Source organism: Xiphias gladius, chromosome 20, assembly GCF_016859285.1.
Source record: "Xiphias gladius isolate SHS-SW01 ecotype Sanya breed wild chromosome 20, ASM1685928v1, whole genome shotgun sequence".
NCBI classification, from domain to species: domain Eukaryota; kingdom Metazoa; phylum Chordata; class Actinopteri; order Istiophoriformes; family Xiphiidae; genus Xiphias; species Xiphias gladius.
The window spans coordinates 20841039-20863000 of NC_053419.1; the positions used below are offsets into that span (position 1 = coordinate 20841039).

The following is a 21962-nucleotide window of genomic DNA, read 5'->3' on the forward strand; positions in this document are numbered from 1 at the left end:
GCCTACTTGGAATCCCTTTTACTATTGAAAGAAACTGGATTGTGTTGTAGAGAAATAAACTGCCACTACTGCTTCTCTAGACAGTGTTTCAACCACCTCCACAGTGGAGCTGGTGAGTAAAACGTCGTCATGACTAATAATCATTTTGAACAAAAATTATGAGAATAAGAACCAGGTTGACAAATACCGAAATTTCCCTTTTCTAGAAGGACCTTGAGGGTTTTTCTCACAACGAAGGCTGGTTATGGCTGTTGGATCAGATCCCCTTTCTAATGTATTTTTTTTGTCTGACTGTTGTCTGACTAAACGTTTTGAATCTCCATCTTAAAACTACCCTCTTGCTCTCTCATGGCTAAAAGCTGAGTTATCAAACAGAATAGATCAAGTTCATTGTAAAAAAAAAAATAAAATAAATAACATTAATAATAATGTTGTATGGCCACCGTCATACAACATTATGCCTTTTTTTGTTGTTGTTGTTGTTGTTGTTGACACTGCTGCCGCATGATTTGCTATTTTTTTGCTAAAATTGAAAAATACTGTATGCCCCTATGTAGTTTTGACTAACTGGAGGCATTTTCCCAAATTGAATGCGTGACTTCATCATTTCATTTCTTCTTCATCAAAGCTTGAGTCATTGTTCTCCATGTGTTTGTGGGCACAGACTGCTGACAGTGATCTGTCCCATGGAGAGTTTCCAAAAAAAAAAAAAAAAAAAACAAACCGCAACATATGTGCGTTCTGTTCTGACAATTAAGACTGCCGTCACATGGTCATGGATCAGATGCACAAATCGGATATTAAAATCAGTGCATGTATGTTTAAGTGAGTGTTTATTTTTTTACAGTGCACTAAACATGTTACATAGCAGGAATTTAAAAAATAAAAAAAAATTCTGAATCTGGACACTTAAAGCTGAAGTCTGATAGTAGCACTAGACAAATGCCTTCCTGCTCAAGTCCTCCTAATCCTCCCGACTCCCTTCACACGTCTCTCTGTTTTCCCTCTCTAGTAACTGAGGATGTCCAAGCGGAGCTTGTTTGTTCGTCTGGTGCCGTGCCGCTGCTTGCGGGGTGAGGAGGAGACGGTAACATCGCTGGACTACTCCCACTGCAGCCTGGAGACTGTTCCTAAGGAGATCTTTAGCTTTGAGAAGACCCTGCAGGAACTCTACCTCGATGCCAACCAGATTGAGGAATTGCCTAAAGTGAGACGCAAGGAGTTATATATAGAAACTTGAAATTTTCTCTCCGTGTTCGCCATCTACAATTTATAAAACCTTTTTCGAGGCATTACTCATGAGACCTAGTTTATCTTCTTATGAAAATCTGGCATTGTGGACATTCATTCATATTCATTTTGAAAGAGGAGCCTTTGAATGATGCAGTTGAATTTATAATCATGACTTTTAAAAAATATAATATTTTACTGTATATTCTTGTTCAGTCGTACACTTTTTGATTTTGGGGTAAAAAAAACAAAACCTTTTCTCTCTTCTCTATCTCCAACAGCAACTGTTTAACTGCCAGTTACTGCACCGACTGAGCATGCCAGATAATGACCTAACAGTGTTGCCAGCAGCGATTGCAAACCTCATCAATCTCAGGGAGCTTGATGTCAGCAAAAACAGTAAGCAAGTGACCACTTATTTTACCATATGCCTTTGTTTTTCTTCAGAGATGTCCCTCAGGGTACAAGTCTTTCTGACCGGCTGTTTAAATGAGTCATTTAAAACTGTCCATCAGATCACGTTGCTGAGACCTGAAAACTGACCACAGCCACAGGCTCAGTGACCTGTGAAGTTCGAAAGTGTAACCGTCCCAGTTGTCCTTGTCTTGTCACGACTGCTATCAACACCAATCGGTGAAAGGAAATCGAAAAAAATGAAAATGAAATTGCCAGGAAAGAGTTGCATAAATGATACCGTGTTTAGTGTGCTTCAGATATATCCTGTGGTAAGATGCTACAGCATTTTTCATTTACCACGTTACTTCACAAGACTGCGTGACTCAAAATCCCTGATGTGATGGATAAAAGAAGTGGACAAGCCCGGACCCGTGACACACTAGTTACAGCGCAGCGTTGCAGCAGGGACAAATCAGAGCTAGGTGAAACTCTGTTGAACTGATTCTCAAACTATGAGATTATCTGTACAAAGCTGCTCAACTCAAAGTGTCTTGTCAGCAGTTTCATAGAGTGGGACGTGACCACATTTATTCGAAGTGTGCCATTCACCTCTTTTGATGAAAAACATTCACACTGTTGAATAAAATTAAGAGCTTTGCGCTAGAAGCCCACTTGATGAAAACTTTTTGCACAGTCAATGTTGCTCTAGCTTGACATTTAGAACAAAAAACAGTCGCGGAGTTAAGTGTCTGAAGGCTTGACAGTTCTAATAACCAGCTGCACATAGGATCAATCAGGTGACGATGCTATTTTTTGAAATTTCATTATGTTCATAACATCCTGTTGCATATTCTTGACAAACGTGTTTTGCTTCAAACTTGTAAGTCAGCCTCACTACCTGACATTTTCTTTGCGCTTCCCAAATGGATGTTAAGCACTGCGAGTGCAGGTTGCTGTATAAGATGGTTGATCACCATCACTTTACGTCCTTAAAACTAAGTAGAGCTGAAGACGAATATGCCTGTTCAGCAAAACCCTTTCATGGCTAGAGAAGGGTTTAAAAAGGTCATTCTAATATAAATCAGCAAGTGCAGAGACGGCCTAGATTAAACAAATGTTGAAGGATGTGGTGGTGTTTTCATGAACCAGAGCTTCATGTGCCCTGTTGACATTAAAAGTAGCTTATCCTCCTTTACAAAGCACTCTGTGCTAAGTGTTGTGGACACAAAATGAAGTGGGTGGAAATAAACCTTGAGACTCCGTCACGTCCTCTTTCATGCAGTTTGCACATTATGGACGTTTTTTGAGAATTTGCAGACGATCATTCAGTGGTCTTTCATTTTTTTTTTTCTTCCTTTCCTTCTCTTTTGTTATGTCACCTTTAGCACTCTTATCTGCGGTTGTTTAGAGAGGAAAGTTGCAGAGCTACTCTTAATGGTACCTTGAGCATGCACAATTCAGGCAGAGAGCCTTTCCTGCTTGTACTCGCGACCCACGGTGTTCTCACAGACCACCTGTGTTTAACATTCACAGAGCTTCTCCTGCTGAACACGAGCGAGATGGCTTGCATTATCCCTCGTCTTTTTGGTTCTGACATGAGTCATTTGTTTTGTGCCAGCGGTAATAAAAGGGCTGAGATACGACTTAACAGATGTTAAATCGTGTTTTGTAGTTGTCGTATTTTTAAACCAACTATGGTCATTTGCACCTGGTATTTCTCTCTAGGTATCCAGGAGTTTCCGGAAAACATCAAGAACTGCAAAGTCCTAGCTATTGTAGAAGCCAGTGTGAATCCCATATCCAAGTGAGTACAGCACGCCCTCGTGTAACAGCCGTTCACCCTTGATTAACTACATTTTGGCTTAATGTGGCAAATGCATTTTTATAGATTCAGTATTCCGGCCTTGCAGTAGCTTTGTCAGGCTTTGTGTGAGTGGTGTGATTCCTGTACGTTATGTCTTTTCAGGCTCCCAGAAGGCTTCACCCAGCTTCTGAGTCTGACGCAGCTCTACCTGAACGATGCCTTTTTGGAGTTCCTACCAGCCAGCTTTGGCAGGTCAGTTTGGAGTGGGGGGGGGGGGGAGTAAAAAAAATAATAATAATCTTTAAAATCAGGCTTTACTGTTTGAGGTTGACTGTGGTATTCAGTGTATTTTCTGTGTGAAGCCACATTCAGTAGTTGATCGGGTCACGATGCTGACAAAGTTGTGATGGTGTACGATTTATCTGATCGTGAATCTAATTTTAGGATTACAAGAAAATTGGTTAGCATTCTATTTCTAGGAAATTTAAATTTTGTAAAGGCCTCCGTTAAAATCTTGGCACCAAACTTAAAAAAAATATTTCTTGCAATGAAACTTCAGAAATGCCAAAACAAATCGCATATTTGACAGAACGGCTATCTTGATAAAGTTAGACCAAACAGAGAGACTTCCTTTCACTGCCTAATCTACAATACAGCTAAATATTGATCATAATATTGATTATGACATAAGACTTGTTTATATCATCTCCACATTTAGTGATTATATTGATGCTAAGCTATTTGGACACAGAGTTAATTTTTTTTTTTAATATCACTAAGTCCTTGCATACAATAAATATGATGCATTAAAAGTTTATTAAGGCAAATACTGAATATTGTAGGACAACCCCACAGCCGAGGTAGATGATTTGTTGGTTGTTGACCATATTGTAATAAATGTTATTTGTTCTATAACACCAGGCTTTTACAGCCATTTAGGTTTAATTGTATGCCTCCATGTCCAAGTATTTTTTTTGGTGCACTTAATTGATCGTGCTTAACAGGCAAATTCGCATCTGTCGTTTTTAAGATGCAGTGAATTTACTTGAAGGCGAGACAGGTTGTTTCATCAAGCTTTTATTGTTTAGGTTACACAGCAGTTAGTGTTGAGCCTCCTGATTACACAAAAACGTGTGACGCGAGGAGCCCGTGTGGGTGTTAGGTCCATAGGCCTATTTCCTCTCACTAACACTCCTGTTCTACTTTCTGCATGGCCACTCAATTGTATCGAAAGAGATTCTTTTTTTTTTTTTTTTTCTTTTTTAAGTGAAGTTACCAAAAAAGTTATTTAGCTACTCAACATAGCTGGTTAGTGGCAGGTGAGCCAGCGAAGTACTGAAGAATTATCGTTAAAACTAAAAGTATGGGAGTAATCGGGTACAAACTAACAGGTTGACATTTCTGATGGACAAATTTTCAAACTCAAGTAATTAATGTGAATAAAGGTTACTACAGTATGAAGGTCAGATGTGGGACAGTGTCATTTAAATATTAAGTGTTGTTGCAGTACTTAGTGATTTTGACACTGGCTTTTTACTTGGTTGCAGGTTGACTAAATTACAGATCTTGGAGCTGAGAGAGAACCAGTTAAAGATGTTGCCAAAGTAAGTGCTTTTTACTTCTCACGTGTTCCAAGCATCATATTTTCAGAGAAACAAAATGAAGGAGCAGTGTCACAGTGAGCGTGACGTTTGCGTCCTGAAGCGTGTCATGAATTTTTACCCTTACTTCCTGTCTGACTCCTTGTGCTGACAACCCCAGCAAACGTCTCTGCTGTGTCCTCCATCCTGCCCCCCCCCCGCTCCTCGATTCAATCCCCACACCTCTAACTGTAGTATTAAATTCCAGTGTGTTACATAAGAGCCCCCACTCTGCTGCTTGCTGTGACAGGTTTTATAATCCTCTTCTGAGAAAGTGGTGAGGGTTATTTCACCATTTGAGAAGGTTAGAGTGCCACCGGGAGACTAAACGTCCCACGAATATTTTAGCAAGCTCCAGGTGGCCGATGGGGGAGCTACTTTCTCTTTCTCTCTTCACTCACGCCTCGCTTGCTGTACTGTTCCATTTTCTATCCTTCACATTTTCTCAGCAAAACTGTTTCCCTTGCCTTTTTTTTTTTTTTTTTGCACCCACCCCCCCTCTGGCTGAGTTTCCTTTTGTTGTTTCACTCATTTTCCTTTTTCTTATTTTTCACTGGCTGACTGACGGGGCCAGTCGGTGTACAAAGTGCAGTGCAGCACTGGCGCTCGGAGCGGATCCTCTCTTCTCGCCGTGTTTATGTGACAGAGGCCAGACCTGTTAAAGGCTGGAGCCCTGACAAAGAAAAGGACTAATTATTGGGAGCGTTGCCAGAGCAACACACAAGCATTTCAGAGATGTAAACAAATGTGTGCATGCACAAAGGGGCTCAGTAGAAGTCCTTTCAGAGCTTCCACATAGAAAGTGCGGCGTCTTTTCTCTCAGTGCGTAGACACACACCACACACATGCATAAACCACGTTCCTCTGTATTTTAAAGGACCATAGTGTTTGTAATTTTTTCACTGATGAACTCACTTCCTAGATGAGCCAGCAAAGCTCATTCTTACCACTCTCAGCTCACACGAAGGTCTCTGTTGTTCTTGCCAACTCTGAGGTAAGAATGTGACAAAGCTGGCTAATGCTGAAGTGCATCGGCATGATTGATGTTTTTCATATTGCACCCAAAAAAAAAAAAAAATCAAATCACCAAAGGGCTTAAATCGTAATTTAATTTGCACCATATGTCTGACATTCTTATTTTATGAGGATCACTTAAAAACAGACTACACAGCGGTGTTGGTGAGGCGCTCCGCTTTCCATTCCTGTGCTGAATGGCACTTATGGTTTAAGCAAACACAGTTCATCCCTGCTGTGAAAGTAACATCATATCTGTTCCCAAACAGAACTCAGAACATCTGTCTTTCTTTCATCTCCAGTTGTGGGTTCTCGCTTTAGCTTAGTGTGTAGAATTTTTTATTATTATTATTTTTTTTTTATTTGAAACAACTATTTCTACTCCTTATCTTGCCTAAAGTTGATCTGTTTATCACAATTCTTAATCATGCCAGAATTATACAATTTAAACACCTGACCCTGGTGTATTTAATCAGTAGCTCAGACAAATGTTTGTGTTTTATTTTACTCCTGCAGATCTTTCACTCTTTTTCACTTTTTGAGACTTGGGGGTGTGTGGGGTGTCATTTCACTTCAAAAGAGGATTTTTGTATAGGCTTGTGATATCTGCTATTCGCGGCCGCCATTGGAGCTTAAATTCCCTCAAAGGCATCTTGTCAGTAGATTATGAGTAATGGGACCATGATCATTTTTCACTATTGCTCCTCAGAATGTGACTCGAGCCTTTTATGAATATTTTACCTCCAATTTGTCTGGCACTGGTGATCATTTAAATATAATAAACAGTTGAATAGTCCTGGTTTTTATCTGCTTGTTTACAGTGTAGCAGGGAATGCGCGGCTGTGACCTGAATGTGAAGAGAAAATTCTAGAGCATGGCTCAGGGCTAGCATACGTCACATTTTCCATTATTCGGAGCATATTTCTGTCACGCCTGAGGTCTACATGGTATTTATTTCCTCATAAAATTATTCAGCGAAAGGAACAAAGGCAGAGCATGTGTGCTATCCAAAATGTAACCTGAAAAATGACAGATAATGTTAAGGAAGAAAAGGAAAGTTTCTTTTGGCTTTCTTTCCGAAGCACATGGCCAATGTTGCTTGTAATCCTGGCCGATGCTTTGGTTTCATCAAGGGGGGTGCCGTTAAGTGTTTTCCATTCAAGTCGTCATATTTGAGTGATTAATTAATTAATTTTATTTTATTTTATTTTTATTTTTTTGTTATTCCTTGATTTTTAGTATCCCACTTCCTGTCTGTCCTTTGTGTCTACAGAAGCATGCAGAAACTCACGCAGCTGGAGAGGTTGGACCTGGGGAGTAATGAGTTCACTGAAGTGGTGAGTATCTGTCAGTCGGTCTGTCAGTGCCCAGGGCTCTCCACCTCTCTGGTGGTGACCTCAACTCCTCCTTCCTTAAACTCCTCCCTTTCCTTTTTCATTTTTAAAATGGAAGCTCTGTTTTCTAAGCGCACAAACAATAAGTGCTTGTTTGTCTTCTGTGCAAGACAACGTTCTTATTACACAGTAATCACAGTGGAACAAATAAATTGTCTCATGATTCATTTTTAGCTTGTTTATGAGTCAAGCTCATGTCCCTGCCCAGCAGGCGCATACACACACACACACACACACCTTAAAACACACTCACACCCACACACACATCCCTATCACTTAACCTCCTCTCTCCTCTTTACATCTGCAGCCTGAGGTGTTGGAGCAGCTGACTGGAATAAAGGAACTGTGGATGGATGGGAACAGACTGACATTTTTACCTGGGGTATAACTTACAGTCATTCTCCATACTTTTCGTACTTTCGGTGCCTGCTGTGTCCCAAAACGTCATCCTGAATTTATTTCCTGTCAGTTTACATCAGACTTTCAGGTCTCTGAGAAACAGCCTTGAAGGACCTGCAGTTTAGAAATGACTCTCTCGCTGAAGGAACACAATTAGTCAGATTTACAGGGGGAAAAAATGCAGACTTTTGGGTTTGCAGATGCCCCGTTACGACTTAATGATAAAACTTCTGCAGCTGTTAAGTTATTTTCTTTGAAAGTAATTAATTTATAATGATGCTTTTGTAGTCTGAATGTGTTACATGAGATGCGTTTTTCATCCAAATGACCAGCTTGTTTATAACTGGGTCATAATTAAAGTGTTAGTTCTGCTACACGCCCTTCAGTTCAATCAGCTGGAATCACAGTCTGGTCGTGTCTGTCAAGCATCTGAAAAAAGCAAAACTGAACACAGCAACTGTTTTCCTTTTTATGTAATTTTCATTTGGGCATGATATCATGTCTGTGATGCCGCTACCTGATAAATAGTTACTTTACCTCACTGCTAAGGATTTATTGTAATTGTGTTCAGTCAACAGTGGTAATCTGAGTAATCCTTGGCATAAATTAAGTGAGGATACTGAGATATCAGTGAAAATTCTGTGTGATTTTTCTCTTTACTTTGTGTGTGTGTGTGTGTGTGTGTGTGTGTGTGTGTGTGTGTGTGTGTGTGTGTCTCGTTTTATCTATCCAGATGCTTGGGATGCTAAAACAGCTAGTGTACCTGGATGTGTCCAAGAACAACCTGGAGATGGTAGATGAGCAAATCTGCGGCTGTGAGAGTCTGCAGGACCTCCTGCTCTCCAACAATGCCCTCACACAGCTGCCCGGCTCCATCGGTGAAGAATACAACACACGCGCGCGCACACACACACACACACACACACACACACACACACATTTGTAATTGACGAAAATCTATTACGAAACACCTTAACTCTCTTTTAGCTATTGCCAGTGCGTCTTTCTTTTCTGGGTCCGTTCCAGTGTTGTATTTAAGTGGTCTAATTACCACAGATGACGTGACAATGTTTTTCCTGTGTAGCTAAAAGTTCATCAACTTTCAAAATTCATACTGAAAGAAATCATCGAAGAAGAGGATGCAATTACCTTTTCTCCAGTTACAATACAATCTCAGGTGTCCACAGTGCAGTAATGCCGCAAGATGTTGAGTTTTAACTAAAGAATTCTCAAAATTATGCCAAAGTATGGTTTTAAAACATAAGAAAGTACAATTATATCTCATAACTGATTCTTTCTCATTTTCATTTCTTCCTTCGCAGATATTGTGCAGCTCTGTTTTTTTTACAATTTTAGTTCATTTTGCCTTCACCGATAAATGGAAAATTGAGAATGGGTAAAGGAAACTTAGAACTTTGGACTGACCAAACTGATATATGTAGATATTTTTAATTACTTGCTTCCTTTCATCCTTTTGGGAAAACCATAATGTTCATGAGTTAAGACCAGACTACAAAAATCAGAGGAGTCCAGAAGGACAGCGCTGTAGAAGTCAGGGTTGATGACTACTGAACTGATTACTGTATTGACGATGGTATGAATTAATCCAATTAACCGGCGTATTGATATTACTCTATGTGGTGCAACAAGAAGTGATAATCAATAACTGCCCTGAGCCGTTGCATGCATCTCTCCAATCCCCTGTTTCTCTTTCTCTCTCTCCCTCTTTCTTCAGGCACACTGAAGAAACTGACCGCACTGAAAGTGGATGAGAACCAGCTGATGTACGTGCCAGACTCTGTTGGAGGGTGAGTGTTACAGCAGTAGCTTTTAATATCAGGCGAATAAACCCTGTGAGATCAGTGGATTATTGTGCTGTTTTCATCTGCCATCCACTGATCGCATGAAACGTCTGTCAGATATTCCCATTAAACATAATGTGCTCTGATGCTTTATTTGTTTTGGTCTAACGCTGATGATATTGAGTAACTGATAACGGCCATGATTATGAACTCTGAATGACGGTAATGGATTGTCACGGTTCTGAGTCTGCCATATTGATTTATGGAAACAGTTTGAGGTCTGCTTCACTGGGGAGGAGTCCATGGTAATCCTTGCCCTGGTGACCCTCCGATACGATACTGAGGGATTAAATCAGCCGTCGCTGTTCTCAGACTGATGTTGTCTGCAGCAGACAGGTAAACCCAGCAGTCAACAGCTGCTGAGGGCTATAGTGAGCGAGCCAGGTTGACATGCTGATCCTCCATCTACTCTGAATCATTGAGGTCCAGCACAAAGACCAGGCTCCAATTTAATCCATCTAGGTTTTTTGTTTTTGTTTTATTTGGTTTTTTTGTTTGTTGTAATCATTCCACTCCAACAGCCATGGAAGAAACAAATCTACATCAATTGACAATTACTATTACAGCTGCACCATTTTTGTTTTTCGTCCACTGTTTCCAAACACCGTCAATTATCCCTTAGTTTAGAATGTGTCTCATGTACTTTGATACCGATTATGTGACAAAGCCTATGGTTTATCTTAATCCTATGCAAGGATTTTAGCTTAAGCAAGCTGATTTTTTAAATTTATTTATTTATTTATTATTACCCCCCCCACATATATATGTAGCTGATTTTTATTAGATGCACTGTTGGTGCACTGCATTGTTTGTCCCTGGTCTGTATTCAGCGGGTAGGGGGGTCAAATCCTGTGTATCGGAGTTTGACGGTGCTAGAACACAGTAGCTCTCATGCAGGTCAGACCCACTTTTCATTCATCTGATTCCGCCGAGTGCATTTGCTTTGTTCATTCAGCAGAAAGCCCAAGCTGCACTGCACTTCTGGGTTCAGCATGGGTTCAGTTAGAAATGACATAATCTTTAAGGTTCTGTTAAAGGTGGTCTACAAAATGAAAGTCTATAAACTGGATTTAAAGATGGTCAAAGTCGGTTCATGTCTGTCATCCTCTGGGGGTTCGTTCGAGCTCTGTGGTGCGCAGTAACTAAATGCTGCTTCTCCGTGTTTAGTTCAAACACAAAGAACAGTAAACAGCCCCTCTGCCTGACGACCTGAGAAGCCAAGAGGGTCAGACAGTCAGATGTATTGTGACCCTAAGCCACTGAGAGATTTATAGACGAGCAGCGGTACTTTAAACTCTGCTCTCTGACACACCACAAGCCAGTAAAGAGACCTGAGAACTGGTGGGTTGTGTTCAGTTTTCTTGGGTCTTTGTTGGGACTTTTGCAGCAGCATTCTGAATGAGCTTAAGTGGCCCGACGTGAGAAAAGACCATTACAGTTATATAACCTGGAAGAAATAAAAAGTACAGGAACAATATATACAGTATTTGCACCACATGATTAAAGTCGCCTGTCTTTCTCCTCTGGCTTCCTATTGTATTAGGCTGACATCTCTGGAAGAGCTGGACTGCAGTTTCAATGAGATCGAAGCCTTGCCCTCTTCCGTCGGCCAGTGTGTCCGCATCCGCACCTTTGCTGCAGATCACAACTTCCTTACCCAGCTTCCCCCTGAGGTGTGTATGCACATTAGAGTGTGCACATGTGTTTGTGGAGATGTACTGAGTCGCACGCCATGTCGGCCTGCTCATCTGTAACAGCTAGCGTGGCTCTGAATCCTCGGGTTCTTCCCCTCACAGATGGGTAACTGGAAGACTGCCACTGTGCTCTTTCTACATTCCAACAAGCTGGAGTCTTTGCCTGAGGAGATGGGTGACATGCAGAAGCTCAAGGTCATCAATCTTAGCAACAACAAGTGAGTCTGGACTGACAGTGTTCGTGCATAATGAGGGTCAAGTGTAAGAACAAAAGTAATTCTTTTTTTCTTTGTATTTTAGGTTATTGCTAATCTAAAAGTCAGTTTTTGAGCAAAAAGTTAAAATTATTAGTGTGAAATAAGAAAAATTATCCACTTTCTCAGATGTGAGGATTTGCTGCTTTTCTCTGTTTTATATCACTGTAATTTGAATCTGTTTCATTTTTGTTCCATTGGTCAGACAGAACAAGACATTTAAAGATGTCGCCGTGCGGCATAGGACCTTTTTCACATTTTTTTAGACTGAACGATTCCTCAATCGAGAAAATAATCATGCAGATTAATAAATAAATAAAAAGAATCCGTACTCGCCGTCCTAGTCATTTTAGAAGTAGCTTTTTGAGGGGCATTCCTAAGGCCTTCTAGTAATTGCTTCACTATGAACTGCGTCAGTTGGTGAAAACAAAACAAAAAGCAAAAGAATGTATTGATTTCATTCTTACAACAGCAGGCACACCGTCTGACATGTAACCTACTAATTACAACATCATGATCGAAGGATCTCAATTCTGGCCAGAATAAAAAATGAGTTTGGAAGCTACGGCCTGACAAGAGATTTTGATCGGGGGTTTTCCATTCCTCGTGCCTGCTCTGTGCCAAATACAATGAATAACTTTGGCCGCGACCCCACAGCACTGACATTTATTTTTTTTCTAAGTAAAAATGAAATATGGCTACAGGCAAACTTTATAGTGGGCCCTCATAGATTTAACTCTCACAATATTTCCAACACTTTTTTTTTTTTTTTTTTCTGTAAAATGCATGAGGTTTGTGAGTCTTTTTTAGGTTGTTGACGCAAGAGGGCTGAGTACCTTTGTTTTTGTTCCGCTGCAGGTTGAAAAATCTTCCTTACAGTTTCATGAAACTGAACCAGATGACTGCAATGTGGCTGTCTGAAAATCAGGTAGGATCACATCACATTATGTATAACTCGCAAATATAAGGGTTTCAAAAAAGGCGCTACCAAGTTCAGAGCTGTCAGACATTGATCTGATCTGTATTGATTGTACAGGCAGCAGAATACACGACTCGCCGCTGCAGTCAGCTATAAATTAGTCTCCCCAGGCCAGGCAGCTCACAGGAAGACACATTCAAAATGCGGCAAGCCACTTCCAGGACATTTGATCTTAACGTGCCAAATGGAATTGTAGGTCAGACCTGGTGATACCCTAAACTCTACATCTTTCATTTGTAAGAGGATCCCAATGAATGTCCTGCCCGTAGTAAATGTTTAAGGGCTACAGTGTGGTGATCTAGACAAGCCCGTCAAGCATGTCTAAAGTGGCATGACACAAATCTGAATGACAGGGAGCCAGTTTATGAGATAAGGCGGCGGCAGCTAGTAAAAGCGGACGTAGAGAGATCAAGGTTACCAGGCAAGTCGTGGTACTTGAAAGTTGGACTTCTGCCTCGGCTACTGTGGCCCTCGACCAAAAACGAGATAAGCCCAACAGAGGCGGAAATGTAAAGTCTCTGTTCATATGTCTAAACAAATTGTCACAGAAAAACTGCAGCTCTATCAGAATGCTGCAGAAAAACACCCGTTACCCAGAGCCCGGCCGTAGAGCCCACACCTCGCCTGTCCTGGCTTCAGGTCAGCCAGCTATGGAATACACAATCAAATTTAAGAATTGTCTCATCACTTACATGGCTCTCCACAGCCAGTCTCCTGCTTACATTTGTGAATGCTCTACAGGGAGGGCTCTAGGGTCATATAACCAGGGCTTTATGGCTGTCCCTTAGTTCAAGACCAAACTTTTGTCTCCAGGCTCTTGAAACAGCTTTCATGTAGACATGAGGTTTGTCAGTGTGGCTGTTTTAAATTGTGTCTGAAATCTTATTTGTACAAACAATTCTTTTATTGAGGGCTTTTGAGTCATTAAAGTGTGTGGAAATTGTAATTTCCTTCAATTTTACTGACTTGTTAAGCACTTTCTGACACTATAAAGGTGCTATATAAATTAGCTTTAATTAACCAGAGTCAGGAATAGGCAACAGGCACATCAGCACCAAGACACAAGGATACTGTTGGGGAGATGCCGCAATGGTGACAGGGCCTAGGGGACACTGGTGGAGCTTAAGGCAGCTTCATGACGGGAAGAGGCATTTGGTTATGTGTTGTCCAAATGGACCAGATTTAAGCCTTTTTTTTATGTACTGATCACGTACCCCTGTTTACTTGCCACGCTAAAGCGAGGCAGAGAGATCACCAGGACGCTCAACGAAGTACTGCTCATTGCAGATGGCACACTCAAACCTACTTTTTGTCTCCCGCAGTCAAAGCCCCTGATCCCGCTCCAGAAGGAGGAGGACCCAGAGACACGCAAAACTGTGCTGACCAACTACATGTTCCCCCAGCAAACCAGGACTGAGGACTGTGAGTACTCTGCACTCAACAAGACTTAACTTCCCTTTCATATTCTTTCATGATTCCTCTGACAGACGCTCAAACTGCGAATGTTTCTGACCTGTTTTGAGGTCAGAAACATTGAGCTGGGTATTAAAGATTAGGACTCGTTAGTCAATCAGTACAACCAAGCCCTCATTCATCTCGTGCAGCTTTACATGTTTGACTAATATGAGCACAATTTATAAAGACAGCACCCTGAAAAAATACTCAGTATGAAAATAAAAAGGTGAATAAAATAAGTCGTAGAGATCGAATTTTTTGGTAAAGTAAATGTATTTTGATGTCAGCTTCTCAGGCACCACCATGACTACAACTGCCATCTTCATTATAGCAGTCCTAGAGGTGACCTGCGTGGATCCCTGAATGCTTATTAATGAGGGACCTTGTTACCTGAGACCAAGGCTGCAGAAGAAACACTAGTCGTCTTCTCTTGTCAAGCATCTGTTAGTCCGGTTTAGTTTCCTATTGCACCAGACAGCTTACACTGACCCTGTTGCATCTTATCTTTGGAGTAATTAGTGGTTTAAGATCCGTGTGCTTGAGCTACTGAAATGGTAGTTTGTTTGTTTTTTTTTGTTTTTTTTGGGACAATGTGAGCGATGTGTTGCACAACCAGAAAAGTTACTGTATCTAAGTTCTGGCCTGCTATCTGCCAGTCATCTGCTTTATACCATTTTCCACAGTTACTTGCTGGGAATTTTTCCAAAAGAGCCTTATCTGTTTCCTCGTGCTTTCCTGAGAAGCTGGAATAAGTCGTGATCTGATGGCAATTACTATGTTTTACAACTTGTTGATGTGGAAAATGCACGTCAGGTGACTCATATTATCCACTGTACATTCACAATCCGGTGTGGTGTGTTAAGTAGTGGACAACCAGAGTTCTTGACATGACCTAATTTCAGCTGATGTTGGCTAAAAATGAACCGAGTATGGACATCTTTAGTTAATTTAATTTAGTTGCATGATATGAATTTAGTTGATATTTTCCGTCCAGTTTCGTATCTGTTGTGCCAGTTGACATTGACAGACACAACAGAGAGCAGGTAAACATTGCACGATGCCGGATGCAGAGTTTCACGAAAGCTGCACAGTTCCAACCACAACCATCATGACGTCGTTGTCGTAGTAATCACGATCTCGCTCTCTCTTTCCAAACATGTAGGAGTCATACAGGAGTGTGACAGTGAAGGCCTGAGATGAGTTGAATGCTTAGTACTTCGAAATCTGATACAGGAGTGTTGGCATATTGTTGATATTCACAAGAAGTTGGAGGCAAATCCTACAAGAATGTTTATTGATTGGACTTTTTATGTTTTTGCTTTATTGGTGAGCGATTGACTTCCCCTTTTGCATTTTATGATTTTTAGCTGGATTTATTGTCTAATTTAAAATACAGTGAGGTCAGATTGAAGCCCAGGGTCAAGCCTTTCAAAATATTGTTCTGCAGTTTTTCAGATTCTTTCATTTGAATGTAGTTTATTAGAAGAATATTTTTCAAAGATTTGTAAGGGAACTTACAAGTCTAACTTCTGAATTTCAACTTCCTCCACAACTCCTTCGATTTATTGGCAGACCACTTGTTGTCGTTGCACCATCTTGTGGTCAAAGTGAGACTTGACCACCGAGAATTGAACTCTCCGGGGATGGCTTACAAAGCCTTAATTAAAAACTAACACATTAACCTCGTCCTGGTTTCCGCTTTTCTTTTCAGACATCCCCAACTCTGACTCTGAGAGCTTCAATCCAGCTCTCTGGGAGGAACAACGCAAGCATCGAGCTCAGGTGGCGTTTGAGTGTGACGAGGACAAGGATGAGAGAGAAACACCCCCAAAGGTTAGTGTCACACGTTTGTATTATGTTAACATAACTGTGAAAGTAAAAATGACTGTGGTGACATGCTTTACCACAGCTGCAAGGGCCATTATAGCATGGTTAGGCAAAACCCTTCACTTGTTGTAGCTTTTTTCATGTAAAAGGTCTCTCTTGTCCCATTTTCTGCACCTTCTTAAGTAAAATATTGTTAGAAGTTGTTGAGGATCTTTAGTAACCTAGTTGGACAGATGGCTCTGTACATAAACCTAAAATTTCTTAAAATGTGTCCTTAGTGCTGTTAATGTAAGGGAAATGTGTCGGTATGATATTGAATTCACCTCATGGACATCATTCTCCATCTAGTTCCCACTGACCACTGACTGCTAGTCCAGCCCGAGTGGGGAAAATCACTTGAAAAGATCAAGCTAACATTTCACCTCTCCTGGTGCCACTTCTATGAAAAGTGCACCCAGATTATTTTAATTTGAAGTCTACGTGCCCTCTTCCAGGAGGGAAACCTGAAGCGCTACCCTACACCATACCCAGACGAGCTGAAGAACATGGTGAAGACAGCCCAGTCTGTGGCTCACAGGCTGAAGGAGGATGAGTCAAGCGACGAGTCGGGGAAAGATGCAAAACCAAGCGAGAGGAACCATATCGGAGTGCAGGATGTGGGCGTTAAGGTCAGCTTCAGATAAAATTTGATTTTATTTGGAAAGAAAGTATTACTTTCACTTTCATTTCTTGTCTATTTTTTCTATGCCTCGCTTTTGTTCCTCTTTAATAAACTACATTTTCCACGTCCAAATGAAGGAATATTTTGAATACAGACTGACCACCTAGACTGTTTTTTGCGCAGGTGATAGAGGCCCCATGCCCCAACGGCATGGCGTCAGACAAGGATCCCCAAGTGTCTGCCAAGACATGTGCCCAAAATCCTTCTGCACCAGAATCAAAAGACACTTCAGATGCATCTTACAGCTCCCAGAAAGTCCCACTCAAATCTTCAGAGGGCTCTCTGATGAACCATGAGGACACAATGGAGGTACCCCGAAAATTTAGCCCCTCAATATTATTAGAAGTACAGCAAGTATATTATGAATATTTATCTTAAAAAGAAGCTTGAAGAAAATGATTGTATTTTTCCTCAGGATTCTGAGGAGCTGTCAGATGAAGATGAGATGAAAATAGCAGAGATGAGGCCCCCTCTTATTGAGATCTCCATCAACCAGCCTAAAGTAGTGACTTTAAGTAAGGACAAAAAAGGTAAAAGTTTCGTTTGAGTCACTGAAATATACTATTTTAACTGGAAAATTAAACTTAAAGAGTGAACTTGTCGAGGTACAGTACACTAACTGATATTTCTGAATAACAGACGATGGGAAAGACGCAGACTCTTTGCTGGATGACACAGTGGCCAACAGCAACCAGAACAACAGTAACTGTTCATCACCGTCTCGCATGTCCGACTCAGTGTCTCTAACCACGGACAGCAGTCAGGACAACTCTCTGTGCACTCCGGAGAGAGAGGCAAAGATGCCCTTCATCCCAAAAAGCCGGTAGATACCATTCATCAAGATAACATTGATCAAAAAAGGAGAATCTTCCTTCTGCTGATATTACAAATTCTAAAGTCTTTTTTTCTATGTTTTAGGCAAGCAGATGAGAATATGAACCAGCCTAAAGACACCACCCCTCTCCTCCATAATGGTAATGGCTCTGAAACTTCCCTTCAGGCCCTTTTGAAAACCCAGCAGACACCGCCAGAAAAAATGGGTGACTACGACCTGTCCATGGAGGCCAGATTGGCCTTCATTGAGAAGGGAATTAACAATGGCATGGAAGACACCTACACCCAGTGGGACCAGATCAATATGAACGTGTCCAAGCTACCGACCGAAAACATGGTTCAGCTGGATGAGCTGGACAAAACCAAGAATGGTTCAGTAGCCAGGGAGGACTTGGTCAGCAAGCGGGGTTTTAGCAATGACAACTTGGAGCGTTTACAGAATGGAAACCAACAGGTCAGTGACTGCTTCAATAGTCTGGGGAACAAAAGCCAAGCATTGAGAGTGGAGACATCTGCTGTGCATGTGGCCTCGACAGGCGTGACAGCCAGCAGTGACATGTCTCTGTCTCAGAGCACAGAGGAACTGTCTCCAGAGAAAAGGTGCCATCCCCCACAGGTGATGAAGTCTCACAGTGTCAGCAACATAGAAACAGGGGGCATGAGGCTCTACTCCTTCGATGGCGATGACGACTCCTATGATACAGCAGCAATGATTAGGATGGCAGGAGCCGGTCCAGGGCCAGGAGCTCAGGGCCAGAGCATAGTCAGGAGCAAGTCAGCCGGTCAGTTACTCAACGACCAGGTTCTCCAGGTCTACCCCAGCTCCTCTGCATCTTCCTCAGACCTGCTCTCCTCCTCTAAGCCTCCTGCCAGCACAAGCAGATATCCGGTCTCCTCCAGCCTGGCCATGGGCATCCCTCCTCCTCAGTACAATATACAGTACACAAGCAGTGCCATGCCAAAAGAGGGCCTCTGGGCCCAGAGGATGCCCATGCCCCCAGAGCACCAAGGCTACCTCCCTCCTCCTCCGCACTCACTAGCCAACACCAACTACTCCAATCGTAATCAGGCACCTCCCTACCCAATACAGCCCCAGCAAAAGGGGCCTCCCATGGCTCCCAAACCTGCCGGGGACATGTGGGCTAAGGAGAGACTTCATTCTACCAGTAGCCAGCCTAGATGCAGCACTCTGCAGAGACAAAGCAGCAGCACCTCCACAGCTTCCATGGGCGACCCGAGGCGCATGCAGCTGCCCGAGGGGGAATACATGACGTACAGGGACATTCACACCCTCGCCAGAGGGCCGCTGGCAATGAGCCAGGCCATGCAGAGGCCCCTCTCAGCTCGCACATACAGCATTGATGTACCCGGGGCTTCCAGGCCTCTGGGCGCGCGGCCGCAGCCCCACGAGCTCCCGGAGAGGACCATGTCTGTCTGCGATTTCAACTACCAGCACAGCAGCCCCAGCAAGAGGCCCAACACCAGGGTGAAGTCTGAGCACTCACTCCTGGACGGTCCTGGACAGGTGTCGGGAGGAGCGGGAGCAGGAAGGGTGCCAGCAGACTGGAGAGACCAGGTGATGCGACACATCGAGGCCAAGAAAATGGAAAAGGTAAAAAGTACTAATATGATGAAATGTATCACCAGATTCCAAAGTGATTGATTGTCAGTGTTTTGTTTTTGTTGTCCTCTGAGTCATTATTACAGTTACACGGTGGAATTTGTGGTTAACCAGTGTTTTTGTAGTGGTTAACCCATGACCAGATACCTCTTAGCTGACCAACAGTATGAATATACTTACAAGCAATATTGCTAAGATCTGTACGTCCTAAACCTGCTGTAGAGCTGCTATTAGATTAGTTTAAATTAGTTTAATAGTGCCAAAGACATCACAGCGTTGTGTGAATAAGATTAAAATATTCATCAAGCCTTTCTCGAGCCCTTTTTAAAGGGTTGTTTCACCCAAATCACAGAAACATAACTTCTCACATCTCCGTAGCCTTGCAGATAACTTCGGTTTTATTACGTCTCCACGCCAGCTACAGCGGAGGCCGTAGGCATCATGTTCTCGGGTTGTTCGTACGTACGTCCCATTCTCGTGAACGCGATATCTCAGGAACATTTACTTGGACTCAAGGGCGACCTGATTAGAATTTTGTGGTCAAAGGTCAAGGTCACTGTGACCTCACAAAACACGGTTTTGGCCATAACTCAAGAATTCATGGTCTAATTACGACTACATTTTTTAAATGTAAGGTTGTAGTGTTGTGATCACCGCTAATGAAATTTCATTCACCTCTATTGTACCAGGGGTGTCTCGAAACCTGGACAAGTAAAACCAAAACTGCCTGCATGGCTAAATACCATTACAGATTTTTTTGGTGAACTGACCCTTGAATGTGGAGCTGACACTTTTATAACAGCCTACTAACCCAGCTGTGTGCGCAATGCTTCAGATTCACTGCATGTTGTTTCTGTATATGCTGAAAAACCCGTGTTGTTGTGTCTTTTATGTCATTCTCGTTTGGTGGATTGCATGGCCACCGCTGGCATGTCGTTTGGTCCCTCTGTTCAGAACACGCTGTCTCGCTCCTATAATTCCAATAACGCTCCGCTGAGCTGGTCTCACTACGGCAGCTGTAGGGATATGCATGCCAGCCGAGGGACTCTGGTCTTTAGTGCCAGAGAGGGACAGCCCCACGGAGATCTGGGCTTCTGTGTGAGTACTGTGAACTTCTAGTTAGCTCCTTCAGCTCATACTAAGCTGGGGCTTCCAGATCGTGCTACTTCCGCATCCTTCAGAAGATAAGGAAAAGTCTGTTTCCTTGTCTCCTTGATGTTGGGAAGTTATCACTGATGCTCAGAAGCCATCTTTCACTTGTCCTTTCATAGACAAATGAAAGTATACATCACACCCACAAACCCTTCCTAGCACACGATGTTTTCTCAGCACGAAAAATAGATGGGTTTTAACAGGGCCTTCGTGTAGCTGTTTCTGGTTTAAATCAAATAGACTTGTTTAAATGGGTTCCACTTTTTTTTCGTACCATCATCCAGTTGGTTTGGTGGCTTTACTGTTCCTTACAAGTTTACCGTGTTGTAGCATACTTCATTTTATCTACTACATCCCATTCAAGTTTTGAACAAAAAGAATAGGTTTCTGTCTGGTGTGCAACGGGAGGCTCGTATTTCTAGTGACACATTCACAGCAAGTCTGCACAATGTGTGTCACCCCAAGCTGTGATGAAACAGGCCCTTTTACAGAAATTAAACGTTTTGGGTTTGTTTCTTTTTGGTTTGTTTTTTTTTTGTTTGTTTTTTTAAAAGCTCAGTTTAAGTAATATGAGAAAGCCGCCAGGTTCTTTAACATCGTAATCATCTTCCCCTTGCGTTCTCCCTGCACCCTGCCACACTCCAATCACGTAATGCATCTCAGCCACCATGACTTTCTTCTCCTTTAACTGCACTTCAGATCTTTGTTTTGCTCATTCATCGTCTTCACTCCTACTTCTGATCGCTTCAGAATCATTTCGTAACCTCTCACTTTGCGTGTGCGCGGGGATGAAAACTGTGTTTGCGAAAGGTAAGTGGTACAAGTGTGCGTCTGTGTGATCTAGATAGTGGATATTAGAATCTGTAGAAGAGGGTAAAAAAAAACCTCTTTCTCCTAAGATGTTGGTGAGAGTGTTGTATAACCTCTTCCCTACTTGATATTTATGAACCTCAGAATTACATTCTGCCTAGTGTCTGACTAGAAACTAAGCCCAGTTTAATCTCAGTTTTTCATCATTTTAATAAGATCTGTCTCTTTCCTCTCTTCAAAATCCACACCTCACTTGCCTAATGTCACCACCCAACATGAGAAATATTCACGTCAGTATCTAATGAAGTGTCACATGCATTTTCCTTTTGTTGTAAATGAGTTTTAGTGGAGTGAGGTTTGGGCACAGTGTTGCTAATCATCACTCTCTTTTGTTTCAGGATGATGTGTATGCCCCCCAAGGGCAGCAGAGCTACACCATGGACCCCCACAGAAAAGTATGTGTACATTTAGGGGCTGATTTTATGCTGCAGAGCCAAAAAAAAAAATAGTGGTTGTCAAATTTAAAAAAAATGGCCGATTGTGAAATTACTTGGCTCCGAAGAGGTTGCCTTTGCTTCTGCCATGATGCAGCACAGCTTGTTTTTTAAGTAAAGAAAATCCCGCCGCAACATGTTACTTCATGACTGCGCGTTTTTGTCCCCCAGGTGCCTTTGATGAACGGTCAGGTGGGCCCTTGTGGTCGTCCTCAGATGAGCCAGGCGCCCATGGCCCGCCACCCTTCCAGAGAGCAGCTCATTGATTACCTGATGCTCAAAGTCTCCCAGCCGCCCCAAGGGCCCCCGCGCATCCCCATGCACGACACAATGCAGCAAGAGGTGAGGGGTGGTGTTTAGTGCGACATGACTCGTAGAAACA

The 21962-nt window shown here is 42.3% G+C and overlaps 1 protein-coding gene across 1 annotated transcript in view; it reads left to right on the plus strand.

Moving 5' to 3' along the window:
• erbin (erbb2 interacting protein) overlaps positions 1 to 21962 on the plus strand; it is a 47865-nt gene that overhangs the window by 24701 nt on the left and 1202 nt on the right. Inside the window, exons 3-23 of the mRNA XM_040158091.1 lie at positions 1013 to 1207; positions 1512 to 1629; positions 3352 to 3430; positions 3593 to 3682; positions 4978 to 5034; positions 7358 to 7421; positions 7786 to 7860; positions 8611 to 8755; positions 9613 to 9685; positions 11283 to 11412; positions 11536 to 11651; positions 12546 to 12615; positions 13989 to 14088; positions 15833 to 15954; positions 16443 to 16616; positions 16793 to 16978; positions 17085 to 17199; positions 17309 to 17492; positions 17588 to 19115; positions 21485 to 21541; positions 21752 to 21922. Coding sequence (XP_040014025.1) covers positions 1022 to 1207; positions 1512 to 1629; positions 3352 to 3430; positions 3593 to 3682; positions 4978 to 5034; positions 7358 to 7421; positions 7786 to 7860; positions 8611 to 8755; positions 9613 to 9685; positions 11283 to 11412; positions 11536 to 11651; positions 12546 to 12615; positions 13989 to 14088; positions 15833 to 15954; positions 16443 to 16616; positions 16793 to 16978; positions 17085 to 17199; positions 17309 to 17492; positions 17588 to 19115; positions 21485 to 21541; positions 21752 to 21922 — 3840 coding nt within the window. The 5' untranslated portion in view covers positions 1013 to 1021. The remainder of the gene's footprint in view (positions 1 to 1012; positions 1208 to 1511; positions 1630 to 3351; positions 3431 to 3592; positions 3683 to 4977; positions 5035 to 7357; positions 7422 to 7785; positions 7861 to 8610; positions 8756 to 9612; positions 9686 to 11282; positions 11413 to 11535; positions 11652 to 12545; positions 12616 to 13988; positions 14089 to 15832; positions 15955 to 16442; positions 16617 to 16792; positions 16979 to 17084; positions 17200 to 17308; positions 17493 to 17587; positions 19116 to 21484; positions 21542 to 21751; positions 21923 to 21962) is intronic.